This window comes from Mirounga angustirostris, unplaced genomic scaffold (genome assembly GCF_029215605.1).
Source record: "Mirounga angustirostris isolate CCGP_5_RB_7025 unplaced genomic scaffold, mMirAng1.0.hap1 SCAF_5, whole genome shotgun sequence".
Taxonomy (NCBI): Eukaryota; Metazoa; Chordata; class Mammalia; order Carnivora; family Phocidae; genus Mirounga; species Mirounga angustirostris.
The window spans coordinates 45,020,255-45,035,031 of NW_026991713.1; the positions used below are offsets into that span (position 1 = coordinate 45,020,255).

The 14,777-nt window shown below is 41.8% G+C and overlaps 1 protein-coding gene across 1 annotated transcript in view; it reads right to left on the minus strand.

Moving 5' to 3' along the window:
• Window positions 1-6,439: 6,439 nt before the first annotated feature.
• Window positions 6,440-14,777, minus strand: part of TPH2 (tryptophan hydroxylase 2) — a 92,668-nt gene continuing 84,330 nt past the window's right edge. The window contains exons 10-11 of the mRNA XM_045867362.2: window positions 10,043-10,176; window positions 6,440-9,914 (exon numbers count right to left, since the gene is read on the minus strand). Of these exons, the coding sequence (XP_045723318.1) occupies window positions 9,740-9,914; window positions 10,043-10,176 (309 nt within the window). The 3' untranslated portion in view covers window positions 6,440-9,739. The remainder of the gene's footprint in view (window positions 9,915-10,042; window positions 10,177-14,777) is intronic.

The following is a 14,777-nucleotide window of genomic DNA, read 5'->3' on the forward strand; positions in this document are numbered from 1 at the left end:
AAAAACTAGGACATTGGATGAGAAGTCAGCACATGCAAAAGGGAGTGATTAAAATGAGACATAGGGGGTAAAGGCCCACCCCAAGCCTGATCATTTAGGATCTAAGGACAAGCTCCATTAGGCACAATGATTTTTTAATGGGGCAATAGTTGTAGTCTGGAGGATAAAAACCTGTTTGGGTTTCTGTCCATCCCATCTTCTCCCAGAACTGACTCCCTGCCCATAGGAAAGGGTCTCTGCAGTCATATTTAAACCGTCTTACCCTTCCATTCTGTTCACAGTCAATTAGACCAGGAATGGAAGCTGACTCACACTGGAGCAATCAGATTCTCTTTCCCAAGAATTTGAAATCTGAATTCAGAGGCAGTGAGTCTGTCTTTAGCTAAAATATAACATGTAAAACTCAGGAGTTCTAAAGTCCCCCTATTCCACCATGCAGATGGGTCAGTAGAAAAATCCCATCTGCAGATTTTGAAAATTAAAAAAAGGGAGTCCTGGAAAGTAGAATGAAACAGATGTGCAGAGAAGGCAACAGTGAAAACAGAGAGCAAATCCCGAGTCTTTCCGGTTACCAGCTCTTTTTGGAGGCCTACTGCATCCCTGCTCTTGGGTCCCATGAGCCATATGTAAGAAAGCTCCCCACCGCTTGCCAAGCTAACCCAAATGATTCAAATAATACAAAAATAAAGGTCAATAAAGTAAATGTTCAGGAATGGAAGATAAAGATAACAGTTGGTCAGTTTTTTATTACAAGGCTTCCTGAAAGGAGGCTCCATTTCAGTTTGCATGTCACATATCCCTTCTCCCCACATATCAGGTTTTGTCACACCTAACCTCAGTCCTCACGTAAAGGTGACCACAAGGAGATTGGCTCTGTCTATGCTGCTGGTTAGAAAGAGCACTATATTCAAAGTTGTTTAATTTAAAGCCAAGATGAAAAGGATGCCCGAATCAAGCTCAAAGTAAAATTGAATCCAGCTACTGTGCCCTTTTCCATATTCGAATATTTTTCTGAAAGTGAATTCTCCAGGGAAGAGGACATCACAAAGGAAACAGATGGTTATTTTAAGGCAAGTAGGAGACACTCCATATTGCCTCTCCCTCGCTCCTTCCTTTAACAGGGAGGATTTAAGCAGTTACGGCTAGTCCTCACACACATCTCAGCCATCCTGTTTATGCAATGCAATAGATAGACAGATAATTGTGCTACTGCAGGACAGAACAAGCAGCTGAATGTGGAATGGGACTCCGAAATGGAAACCTTGTCGGTTCGCGTTAGCGAATCATCACACGAAACAAATTGTTCACTTTTTGTTCAGTCCATTAGCTACAAGGATGAAGGGAATTGCTCTTCCAATACATAATATTCCAATTTCCTCTTTTCACTTAGCACCTCCCTTTCCTGCTTTACAAATAAAATGCATTTATATTCTGAACTTAATTTGTTCCCTCTGACCAGGACTTCATGTTCATTAGAGACAGCCCTAAGCAATTGCTCTCTGAAATGAAGCCTTGGGAATGCGGTACCTCTGACAGAGAAGAGGTTGGTTGGGCCTGCCTTTTAGTAGATGGACTGGTGACTAGAACATGCGCCCACCAACCATTCTGCCCTCTGGTTCAGTTTTTCTGAGATAGAGTTGTAGGCTGACCAGGAGCCAACTTGCCATGACTCAATGAACTATGAATAATAGCTCGATCTGCTCAGTGTGTTTCTTCCACAAAGTTCCAGCCTTTTATATTGTCTCATTAATTTAAACGGGTTTTTATCTTTTTATCCCCATTTCATAGATATAAATTTTGATGTCCAGAGAGAAATGCAAAACATCTCTGAGGTCACTGAATCGGTGAGTATTCATTGCTTTTGAATTTCCAGGTAGTGATTTAAGGCCATCATGCAAATGATCACAAGCCTAAGATTCACGTCTGAATGAGATTCAGTCAGTTCTATTAAAATCTGGTCAAATGAAAGTATGAAAAGTCACAGAAATAAAAACAATGACCCAGGGCACCTGGGTGGCTCAGTCGTTACACTTCTGCCTTCGGCTCAAGTCATGATCCCAGGGTCCTGGGATCGAGCCCCGCATCGGGCTCCCTGCTCCGCGGGAGGCCTGCTTCTCTCTCTCTCCCACTCCCCCTGCTTGTGTTCCCTCTCTCGCTGTGTCTCTCTCTGTCAAATAAATAAATAAAACCTTTAATAATAATAATAATAATAATAATAAAATGAAAGCAATGACCTGAAACACTGGTATAGTACTTCTTTGGGCCATTAAGGTACAATGATTTCATCATCTAAAAGTGTGGGAAAAGCTGGAGATGTTTAAGTGTTGATAGATTTTAAAACAAGAAGGAAAGGAAATTAACCTTTGTGAAGTAATTTTTATGGTTAGACATATATACAAAATTAATTTTCATGATAATTCTGTAAACAACATATTCTCATTCCGATTTACAGAAAACAAAGCTGAAGCTCAGAAAGTGTCAGTATGTCCGTAGAGGTCACCCAGTGAATAGGCAGAAAAATCAGACTGTGTACTTCCATTTACCTGATTCCAGAGCCCATGTTCTCTTACTATACTCTGAGAATTTTATTTAGAGCGGCTCAATTCTACTGCAAACCAGATCCTCCTAACAGTTACAATAAAAACAAAAACAACAACGACAAAAAAAACAAAAACAAAAACTGGTACAAAAAAAGTCTTATCCAAGTATCTTAAGTTTAATTAGCCTTGATATTCTTTTTCCATGGAACAAATCAGTGGCCTACAGACTGAATCTCAAATAGTCACCTAGAACCCAATTAAACACTTCCCTTGAGCAATTTTGCCGGCCACATCTTACTGGAAGAAGTCATACCGTTCTCAGCGTTAGAGGAGGATAAACAGGTCAGACATCCCAGACTTCTATGGTACACACTAAACCAGAAGGATATAAATAATTCTTCTTCAGGAAGTTGTGATTTCCAAAACCAAGAGGAAAACTGTGAAAAAAAGCAAGTCTAAAATCTCCTGCCTCTCCTTTTGTGCTTTTATCCTGGGCCTCAGTGTTTTTTTGGCGTCAGAGGCGGCAGCAGAAAAATGAGAGCAAGGGAGGAGAGGCCATTTATTAGCTCACAGACCTGGAACGTCCAAAGATACATCTAGCTTCAGGTGCAGCTAAATCCATGAGCTTGACGATGCCATTAAGACATTGTCTCTATCTCTTGTTCTTGGTGCTACATTCCCGGCGTGGTGGCTCCTAGAAATTCCAGACTCACAAACTACCACCTTCCAGTCACAGAAGAAAGCAAGCAGCACGCCTCTTTCCCAATGGTTCCAGAAAAGGCCAGGATTTGACTTTAATTGGCCCATCTCAGGGCATGGCCCATCCCTGGGGTCAGCTGATCACCAATCAAACGTGCTGGAGTGGGCTGTGCTGATGACCTATACTTGCAGTAATCATTTGGCTGGGTGAATCAAATTATACTTTCCAATGCCACTTCAAATCAGGATTTCTATGTCTGCACTGGTTTTCAGCAGTAAGTATGACCCTGCAAGTTATTTTCTTTGATATTGACTGTACGTGGGAAAGGGAGGAGTTTCGGCTTCTTTTAAATTCTGCTTAACAGGAAAGACCAAAAAGTTTTAGAGATTTGTGAGGAGGCTAATTAGGATCCATTCCAATTTAATGGCTAGGCTTTCACATTGAAATGGATAGGGGAGCATGTTCTGCCCTTGCAAGGTAGAGATTTTTCTTCCAAGTACCTATCTGATTTGGGGACCTCATTCTTTCATAATGCCATGTGCCATGACCAATCAGCTGTAATGATCAAAAGGAAGTTTGCCTTAATCAATCCCAATAACAAATAACTGCTATAGTGGCAAACCTGTGTTCTTCACTTCAAATTCACTTGCCAATAACTGGCCTCATTAATGCCTGTGAAGTTAGCTGTTCACTAAAATTGGGCAAGCTGTACATTAGATGTGTTCAGTGGTTTTCAACCCTTTGGGAATAATAGACCTACTGAATCAGCATCTTGCTAGTTCCATGAAAATTAACAAGCTAAAAAGTAAAGAGACTGCAAGGGATCTGGAAGGAGTGAAGGAGGCACCAGGAAATTCCCACCACCTTCCTATAATGAATAGTATCTTTCTCAACCTAAAAATGGGGGCTAGGTTTGCATCTTTTTTAAAGATTTTATTTTGACAGAAAATGAACTTGATTTCTTTGTGCCACGAGCTTTCAAATCACCCTACCCACATCTGTCAGATGTTTTCGTTGTTCAATTATAACAAGTGTACCCAGACTGGATTATGAGAATGCTGTCTGCCGTCACCATAACCACAGATGCCCTCGGGTTGAACATCCGGCTCACTGTGATCTTCCCCGAGAAAGAACTACACACCCAGCTGCTGCACCAGACCCATCTTCTTGGGGAGAGGAAGAAATCACAGTAAGTGAACCTTTCTGGGGTATCTGAAATATGCATCTGGGGAGATGGAAGGCAGCAAGAAGAATGGAAATAGACAACTGATTCACTTACGCTTACAGGGTCCATTCCCACAGAAATGGCTGGATGGCACGGTGAACACAACTATTCAGCGTGCCTGGAGGTGTGGGAGCTTTTTTGTCCTGAATTACCCTAAACGTCAGCACCACCAATGGTCACCAATAATGCCTCATTTTCTACTTCATTTTTGCCTATGCAGCTAATATTTGTGAGTCACAAGGAAAAAAAAAATCGCTGGCTTTTTAGCCTTAAAAGCTGGCCAGAGAAATTTTAACATGATGTTGCTTTGTCAAAGGAGGCTTTAAGTATTTGCAAAAGACACAGGATATCATTGGATACCTGCTTCTCTGGTCAGATGATAACCCAGGTACCAGTTATTCCAGTTCCTCGTTTTTCATCTGACAGTTCTAATTCACCCACTCAACTTAGTAACTTACTTAATTACAACTAGTTTTAATAATGTCCACCATGATCCAGCAAGATACTGTATTGCAATGGCCTCCTAATTGGTTTGGCCCCACCCTCCCATCCCCCTTCAATTCATTTCTTTTTCTTTATTTCTTTTTTTTTATTATTTATTTGTCAGAGAGAGAGAGAGAGTGCACAAGCAGGGGGAATGGGAGAGGGAGAAGCAGACTCCCCGCTAAGTAGGGAGCCTGATGTGGGACTCGATCCCAGGGCCCTGGGATCATGACCTGAGCCGAAGGCAGCCATTTAACGACTGAGCCACCCAGGCATCCCCCCCTCAATTCATTTCCACGCCGCAGCCTGGGTAACCTCTTAAAAATGTAAATCAGATCTTGTCACTGTCTTGCTAGGGCTCTCCAGTGACTTTCCACCCCATTTAGAACATACCTGACCCCCTCGGGGTACCTGGGTGGCAGTCTTTTAAGCAGCCCACTCCTGGTGTCTGCCTCAGGTCGTGACCTCAGGGTCATGAGATCAAGCTCCGTGTTGGGCTCCGTGTTGGGCTCTGCACTCAGCGGGGAGTCTGCTTAGGACTCTCTCCCTCTCCCTCTGCCTCTGCCCCTCCCACTTGTTCTCTTTCTCTCTCTAAAATAAATAAATATACCTGACCCCCCTCTAGAACCCTGTATTATCTCATCCTTGCCTCCCAGGCTGCCCTCTTAAAGCCTTCCACTGGCTTTGATCTTACTGTCCCCTCTTCCAGAAACAGTCTTTCCATGGGTCTCTTCATGCCTGGCTTCTTCTCATCCCATGGTTCTTAGTCAAATGCCATCTGCTCAGAAAAGCTTTCCCTGGCCACCTTAGTCCTTCCCCCAGCCCATTGCTCCTTATCCCTCCAATTTTTTTCTTCATAAAATTTGCCGTGGTCTCAAATAATCTGTTGTGGGGTTTTTTGCTTTTTTTTTTTTTTTTTTGCCTGTATCTGTCCACCAGAATGTAAGTTCAAAGTGGGCATAGCTTCTTGGCCTTATTTAGCTCTATATCCTCAGTGTCTAGAAAAGTGTCTCATACAGTCCCTGATATGGTCTAAGCCCCTGAATAAATGTTTTGAGACCCCAAGTCATATTATAAAGAATCACCATTTCATGTTCCAGAACTGGTTTCTTTTGAACACATGCAAATCTAATATTAGAAAAAGCAGTATCTCACTATTAATTCTCTTGCCTCTTCCCAGAATATGGCAATCTGCATAAGAATCATTTCCCAAAATAAAAGAATGCCTTTGGAAATTGAAGAAGAAGAAAAAAAAGAAAAAAAAAAAACCAAAAAACTCAGACACACTAGAGAACTCCAGGCTGTTTTCTTTTTCATTATAAGTAAGACAAGGTTCATGAGAGTAAGCATCAGTGCTTGATTCTTTAGAAGTTGAAAATTAGATCAAATGAATTGGAGGACAACTACATCGTGTGTTAGTGCTTTCTTTCTCGAATGAAGAAAATGAGATGTTGTGAGCCATGACTCCATTTGAAAATGAAACGTTGTATTTCTATTTGCTTCCACATTAAAGCACACTGTTTTTTCATTTTAGACTTTTCATGTTGGTAAATGTCGCAATACTTTACATTCATTAGGCACAGGCCCATTTACTATGTACAAGCAAGACAAACACAGATATATCATCCCCATAAAGCATCATTTCTAAATTACACAGTAAATAAATGAGACTAAGCCAGAAACCCAAGTTCCACAACCCTTCCCACCAATGTAAAAAAAAAAAAAAATTAACAACCTTGGGTCAAAGTTCCCTACTTTAAAACATGTAATTTATGGGGCGCCTGGGTGGCTTAGTTGGTTAAGTGTCTGCCTTCAGCTCAGGTCATGATCCCAGGGTCCTGGGATCGAGTCCCACTTCAGGCTCCCTGCTCAGCAGAGTCTGCCCCTCCCCCTGCCCATGCTCTCTCTCTCTCTTTTTCTCTTTCTCACTCTTAAATAAATAAAGTCTAAAAAAAAAAAGATGGAATTTATGAATAATCCATTGAGCTCTCATTATACAAAATAAACTGATCATCCAAGAATATATTGGATGCCTGACCCTAATTCGTAACAGATAAAAATGCTTAAAAAAAAAAAAAACTGGACTAATCAGATTCTGGCTGTCTTTTGCTAATTTGTGATGCATAAAAACCTGGTCTTACTAGGAATCTCTTATTGATTTCTGATTAGCTGGTTATAGAAGTTAGCAAAGTCAAAATAAAGTAGCAATTCACAATGAGACAACAGTGAGCAAGTGTCTTCAAATTTATAATTGTCCTTGATTCTATTTAATTTGGCTTTAAGTCATGAGTCATAATGGTTACACAGAACAGGTATCAAATATGATGAGAAGCTAGCTGTGATTATCTTGTACTATTTCCATTTGGGGACTTTTTCTGCCAACACTTTTCCTATGATGGCTATTAAATTTTATAGGATTTTTTTCCCACCATTAGTTGTAATGGCATTTCCGTTTTAAATGCTCACAACAAATGAAAACCATGATTCCATTGTTTCACATGGTGAAAACCATCGTTACTGCTATTCCAAATGGAGATCAAATCTAAAAAGAATCAAGTAATTCCTCCACGGTGTATGATACCTATATAAACTCTGTGGGAAAGCCTGTTTACTTTGCAACTCTTCTATTTTTGAAACAACATAGATTTTGCACATATTAAAAAAAAAAAAAAAACCTGAAGATGCCCCTGTAAGCCAAATCAGAAGATAGCTCAAATGTTATTTTTGTTGGGGGAATTTGTTCACAATTAAATATAATTCTTCTTTCAGTCCACTTAACTGAAAACCTCCCCTTTCATGGGGCTAGAAGGGAAAAACCCGATGGCTCCTTAGGGGTTTTCTTTAAGGGCGGGTATAGCAACACCAAATTACAAAAACAACACAGAAGGCAGACATTGCTTAGCCAATTTTCTTCTTTGAGAAAATTCAGGAACTAGTTCTGGAAATTTCTGGATTTATTGTTCTGGGTTATTGTTCTAGATTAGTATTTAAAAGTAAATAATTACTCAGGGTCATCTAGATCTAGCAAAACAAGATATAAGAAACTATTTGGGGATCTATAAAATTATTGAAATATACAACTGCTGGATCATTCTAGATCCTTTTGGTTCAGCTAACTCATCACTTCTCTACCACCAAGAATTTTTCAAGGCACTATCTCTTTCATCTAAAATAGCATTTAAGTTGCATGACTCTCACATTCTGTCTACCAAATCCCTTTCCAAAACTCAGTTGTTCTGAGAATCCTTCAGAAATGAAAGATCCTCATTAGTTAAGGAAGCACCATTCAAACCTCTGATTTATTTTCATTTTACCTCTCTCTACTGCATATTTTCACTCTTTTCATGTTCTTCCTGCATATAGCTAGTCCAAAAATTTCTGACTCATAATGGGCCCATGTGAGTATCAATTAGTTTGAAATTATATGCAATTTGTTATTAAATGAACATCTTAGAAATTGTGTCATTATTTTAGAACTGTTAACTTAAAAATCATTTGGTCATCTTTTTCTTCTCTACTTTTTCCCAGCCCCTCCACCCAGCATTCTGTATGACGAACAGAGAGTGAGAGGAACAGTGGTTGTGTTTGTTGAGAGAATCAGAAGAAGAAATTTATTCACTCCTTCAGCAGTTTTTTATTTGTTCACTTAATCACCTGATGATACCTCTTACGGCAAAGATGACCAGAGATTTGTGGTGTATCACTACTGTTTGCCCAAATTTGCCCAAACTTTGGGCAAAGTGGACACACCCTCAGAGATCTGGCTTGGATTGGGGCTGTACCATTGGCAGCCCTTGATCACAAACCAAATCCTACTTAGTGATAAACATTAGTTTTGATAAGTATTAGTTTCCCATCTCTGACTACACACAAATCCACCACGCTGAACTCCTTAGTGATCTGAAAGTGGGATGCAACGGGCTATACATGTTAGTGCACACTGACTGTGCCTATCACCTAACCTCTCCGAGACTCAATTTCCACATCTCTGAAATCAAAGCTCTACGTTATTATTGTTCTCTAAGAGAAATGGGCTAAACACCTGAGCATGATAATTCACTTTATTCCAGCATAAAATTCATAGTCCCAAGATTTTTTTGCCTACCGTTTAGTCTTTCCTAATGCCCCCCCTCTGGAAGTATTTTCTTCCAAAATTCTTTGGAAAGCATGCCACCCCTCAGTTTCTACACAGTCAATGCCACCTATCTGTTCCATTTGTAAGATATTCTCTTCTCTTACATTGTATAAATACTCAATCTAAAACCCATTCCAACTAGTGTGTTCAACTAGTTTTCCTTTTTGGAACAGAATACTGAATCCTTTGTTAACATGAAGGGAGTTTCACACAATTCTGGGTTTATCTCAAATAATGCTGTGGAAACACTGAGACTATAAAAACAGTTTCACTGCTATTTTCATTTTATCTAATGAACACAGAGGAAATGCTCAGATCTGAGAAGGAAAAAGTAATAAGCTAGAATCATAAGAGGGCTATTTGTTACAAATTTTAAAGAGCTGCAGTTTGATTAAGGACACCAAGTAGGAATGTCAAATCTATTGAAGACGTTTAAACAGGTTACAATATTTCAAACAATGAGCGGTTATCTGTCATTGGGTTCCTTACGGTGTTTCACACATTAACACAGCAGATTACATGTAGATAGAGATATACAGAATTGCATGCTTACTAGCCAAGCCATGACACAGAAAGTTATCAGTGTTATATGACGTTGACTGAATTACTACGAAGCCCCAAAAAGATCATGTTGGCAATGACACTGGTCCCAGGCATCAAATCCCCAGATACTGGTTCATTTTGTTCAAGGCATCACACACTGTGTTCAAATCACTGCGAAGGTCCTGCACCACGTTTTCAATACTTCGGGTGTCTTTCAGAATTTCAATACTCTGTGTGTAGGGATTGAAGTACACAGAGAAAGGACGCGTAATTGATTTTGCAAAGTCCCTGCAAAAGAAACGGAGATAGAAGGATATGCGATCAACTCTCATTGGTAGAGGAAATACAGAGAGACGGAAGGAACAGCCAGAAAAAATAAAAAATTTTTTCTGGAGATGGAAGAAAAACAAGTCTACCTCATCTTTTCTTTGGCTTCTTCAAAACTTTCTGAAACAAAGTAGGCTTCCTGGAAAGTGGTGATAAGGCATTCCTGTAAGCAAGTTGTCTTTGGGTCAAAGGCTTTCACACATGCCTTGTCAGAAAGAGCATGCTGCAAAACATACCACAAAACCCGTTAAACTCCACAATGAGACTTCCAAAGTGCCATGATGTCACGTTTCTACAGCACAGCTCAGTATTTTTATAGAACTGCTCAGTTACTAGTCTGCCACGAAATATGGTACTCTCCCATATGCAGGGTAAATTGAGTGTTTGGGGTTTTGTTTACTTTTGTTCAAGTCTGTTAGAAGCTGAGGGGGGAAAAATGAGATTATGGTATTATTTTATTTATCATCAGACAAATTCATACGGAAGGACAGTTCAGAGCTATATCCCAAAAGAAATGGAATTTTAAATCTATGCTATGAATAGAAGCAAGGAGGGAGCATAAATATGGCCCTCAATTTATTGCCATAAGCAATGTACTGAAATTTCACTTAAATGGCAGAAGTAATAATCACCTGCGTGGAAAGGTAATTGGGGCTCTGACTGAACTATTTGTGGCCTCATCACGAGACATTTTGAGGCCAGGTACTGTGTATCAACAGAGTCTGGAGTGGGCTTGTATATTTAAGGATACTGGCAAAGCATTCATTTCCCTTTCAGTAAGTATAGGAGAGCAAAATACCGCAAATAAATATTGTCAGGTGGGCAAAAAGAACTAATATTAATAGTTACAGTTATGCGCAGAGCAGGCGTTAGGAAAACAGGGAGGCCGGTGTAATTACCCTTTGAACCATCATTAGCTCCATTCAACTCACTACATGACTGGCACTGAAAGCAGCAAGGAACCGTGAATGATTGTCTTCTCAAGATAAATTCAGTGATGCCAAAGGTGAGTGGTCACTCCCCGCCACATACCACCTGCCTATTTATAGGCTCTAATGGTTCTCAAGCCTCATGTGCATAAGAATGACTGAAGAGCTTGTGAAAAAAATGCAAATACCTGGGCCTCAATTTTATTTAGCGGGTCTGGGTGAATCCCAGAAATCTGCACGTTAGAGGCATCCACGGTGACGCGAGTGGTTGTGAGTCTATTTTGAGAAATACTCCTCTAGATTCTGTGTTTTCCTTAAAGGGGGGAGAGGGGCGGACTGAGAGAAGGGGCAGCAGGAACTGCCTTGAACTGAGAGAAAAGGGGCTCCACTCCAGACATTTCTGCTGTCACACTGGGTCACCCAGCCATGGTGTTTCACCTCTCTGTGCCTCTGTTTCCTTAACTGTAAATGAAAGGATTGGGCTGGATGATTTCTGAAGACACTGCATTCCAGCCTCTGGGTTCCACCCAAAGCACTTTTCTACCTTTCAGTGTAAGAGGTAGATTGCTAAGGTTACCAGGAGAAATGCTACAAGCCTTTCCTGTTCCAATTCTTGGTATATTCCCCAACAATTTCAAAATGCATGGGATGATTTGCAGCCTTCCGTGAATAAGGGTGTGGTTCCCTAAGCTTGAAAATACAACTGCAAACCCAAGGACTAACATGTTTGAGAAAGGGCACGCGGCCCTACCCAGCATGTGATTTGCTTTCCCGCCAAGTTGTGCTGTCCCCATCGATGCATGTATGAATCAGGGAACCCAGAGGGCTTCAGGGACTGAACTAATTCTTTTTGGCCCACAGAACAACTTCATTAGAAGCAGAAGGTCACTACACCTGCAAATGCATTTGTGCTAGATTCAATCCAGTGCAGTAAACATCGGGGGATTTTGATTCCACATGACTAATACTTCTGTCCACATTTTAAAAACAACTTCACAGTTTCGAGAAACAAATGTCCTTTTCGGAGAGCTGGGGCTCCTCTGCGAAGAACAGGCCTCCTACTGACTTGCTGTGGTTTTCAGAATTAGAAGCGGCTTTCTTCACGGCCACGTACTCGGGGCGTGCTTGACTTCGGTACGTTATTCTAGGGGTGCGCTCCCCAACCAGCACATATGAAAGGAAAGGCAGTGACTGACTCCGTGTCCTTGATCTTTCTATTTTCTCAGCCTCGCAATCAGGGGCAGCTGGACAGCCTGTGAGAACATTTAGACTGCTGCTCCCTCAGGCAGGGGATCACTGCTGAGCCAGACTTTGCACAGAGTCGATACAAGCACAGGAAGGAGGTGAAAGTCATCTGCTTGGGTCTGAAATGTTTGGATGGGCCATGAGCAGTGCTGGCGGCCACCATGTGTAACAGAGGCCTCCCGAGTGTGTGTAGACAGTAACAGAGAACGGAAATCGGTGTAGCTGTAGAAAGAATTGTCACGTGACATCCCACTGGATACTCAGGTGAGCCCAGGTCGTCATTTTAACTAGTAAAGGGGAGGAGAGTGGACCAAGAAAGAGCCCAGAGGGCAGAGTGCTCTGCCCCAGATTTCAAGGACAGTCGGTGGATTCACAGCATAAAACTTGAGGCAAAGACCATCAGGCAATGCATTTCACACTTGCCTAATGTAATATTCCAAGGAAAAACTGGGAGCTGCTTGTTGCAAGCTCTCAACAAGGCAGTCTATCCTCAAGAGCCTGCTGTGTCCAACATGCTAATGACCTACTGGGGACCTCTCCCTCCACGGGGTATGGGATCAGGGCTGCTCCTTGGCTATTACAAAAGGCAATCATAGTGGTACCCCAGTATTAGCCTGGAGAATGACAAGAGTCTGGAGTTCGGGGGGCAACTGGTGAGTGAGGCCGACAAATGAGGTGGTGCTCACACCTGTAAGTGGTCTCATTTACCTGACAGGGAGTTTTTCTGTGGGATGCCTGCCGGGAACATGCATGCAGCTATGAGGTTCCCTGAATACTAACGTGTGGCCCCAAGGCTATGAAATAGCATCCATGTCTCCACTGATGCCCCAGGGGGTGAAGCCCTATTGAGTCTGTTCTCAACTCTTGTCCACATCTCTCTCTCAGCTGCCTCGGCTTGAGGGAGCAGCTTCCATGCCCTTCCCTCTACGTCCACAGTGGATTCTCTGCAAACAGCGAGCCACACTGCTTGATGTCCCCAGGGAACTCTGTGGTGACTACTTCCCAAAGTGTTAACAGTCTGACATCCTGAAGTCTGCAAGAATTCATCCAACTTCGGCAGACAGAGGCTTTATAAGGCTAAGAGAATGTGGCTGACAGTCTTTTAGTCTTAAGCCATTTTAAAATTTCAGGAATGCTTGAGAATCACCTGCCCTCATCTGAAGACTTTCTAAAAGGACTATTTTGGATTTACCCAGAGTGCTAAAGACGAAGTACGCAGGACTGGGAGCTGTGATACCTGGGTCCTAAACATAGTTGTCCCAGAGGCATGATATCAAAGGAGTGAAACTTCCCCATGCTGGGACAGAGTTTCCTCTTTAATAAACTGAAAAGATTGATCTGCATGAATTCTAAAGCTCTCCTTGCCGTATTGTTTGAAAAGGGCCCACATATACACTGCACTGCTTGGCATCCCCTCCCTCTGCCCCCAGTGGTACAAATTGGCCATGGCAGGCTTTCCCACTGGCCTCAGCATGGCCTTTCCCCCACCTTCCCAACAGAGGTGGCCATTAGCAATTAATTGGCTTCAGTGCACAAATTAAGGCTTATTTGCCATTCTAGCCTTTTAAATACAAAAATCTTTTTTCAACATCAAGTTGCCCAGAACCCAATTGTTATCTGAAGTTTCTACATGACTTGGGGCAAGTTATTCCACCTCTGTAAGCCTATTCTAGTATTCATCTGGAAAACGGGAATACTAATAGTATCTATAACCCAGGGTTGTGGTAAGAATTAAACGAGGGGCACCTGAGTGGCTCAGTCAGTTGAGTGGCCAACTCTTGATTTCAGCTCAGGTCGTGATCTCAGGGTTGAGATCGAGTCCCACATGGAGCCCCGTGCTCCACAGGGAGTCTGCTTTTCCCTCTCTCCGTCTCCCTCTGCCCATCCGCCCAATTGCACTCTCTCTCTAAAACAAATAAATAAGTCTTTAAAAAAAAGAAAAGAATTAAACGAGGTGATGCATACAAAGTGCCTGGCACATGGGGAGTGCCCAGTATACTAAGTGATTATTGCCAATTCAGTCTGGAGATGATGTTTGGTGGACACAGGCATTCAGCCACACCTGTCACCACTGACGCAGCTCTTCCCCTCCCCACCCCCCCGGGGTCCAGAACCCACAGAGAAAGAAACATGGCCCTCGCTATAAGGCTTCCAGGTTTTAGACTGCAACAGTGCCTGCCCTAAGTTCAATTTAAAATCTTCCTTCCTCCCAGCCACCTGCCTTTGCAGACACAGAGTTACTATCTCAACTATTCTCCACGTAAATCCTGTGATCCTCACCCTCTATATTAGGACTGGTTTAAGTTGGGAAAACACTCAAGTGTCAAGTCAGGTTTAGAGGTAGTTTGGGCCCTAGATTCTGAATAAGAATTTGCAACACTCCTACGTTCACACTGCAATCATCTTTTCCCCTGTCAGAACTGCAAATATATACATTTGTATATGTACATATGCATGTATGTAGATAATATTTTTTGAACTTCCCTCAAATGTCCCTCCTGCTAACCAAATACAAAGTGGCATTGACATCCCTATTGCTCAGTTGGTTGATAATGGCATCGCACCTTTTTTTTTTTTAAATCAGTGATGTTGCAAGTTTTATCAATTTGAATAAGTTGCAGGGGCAAGGGAAAAAACTCCCTCTTCAAAC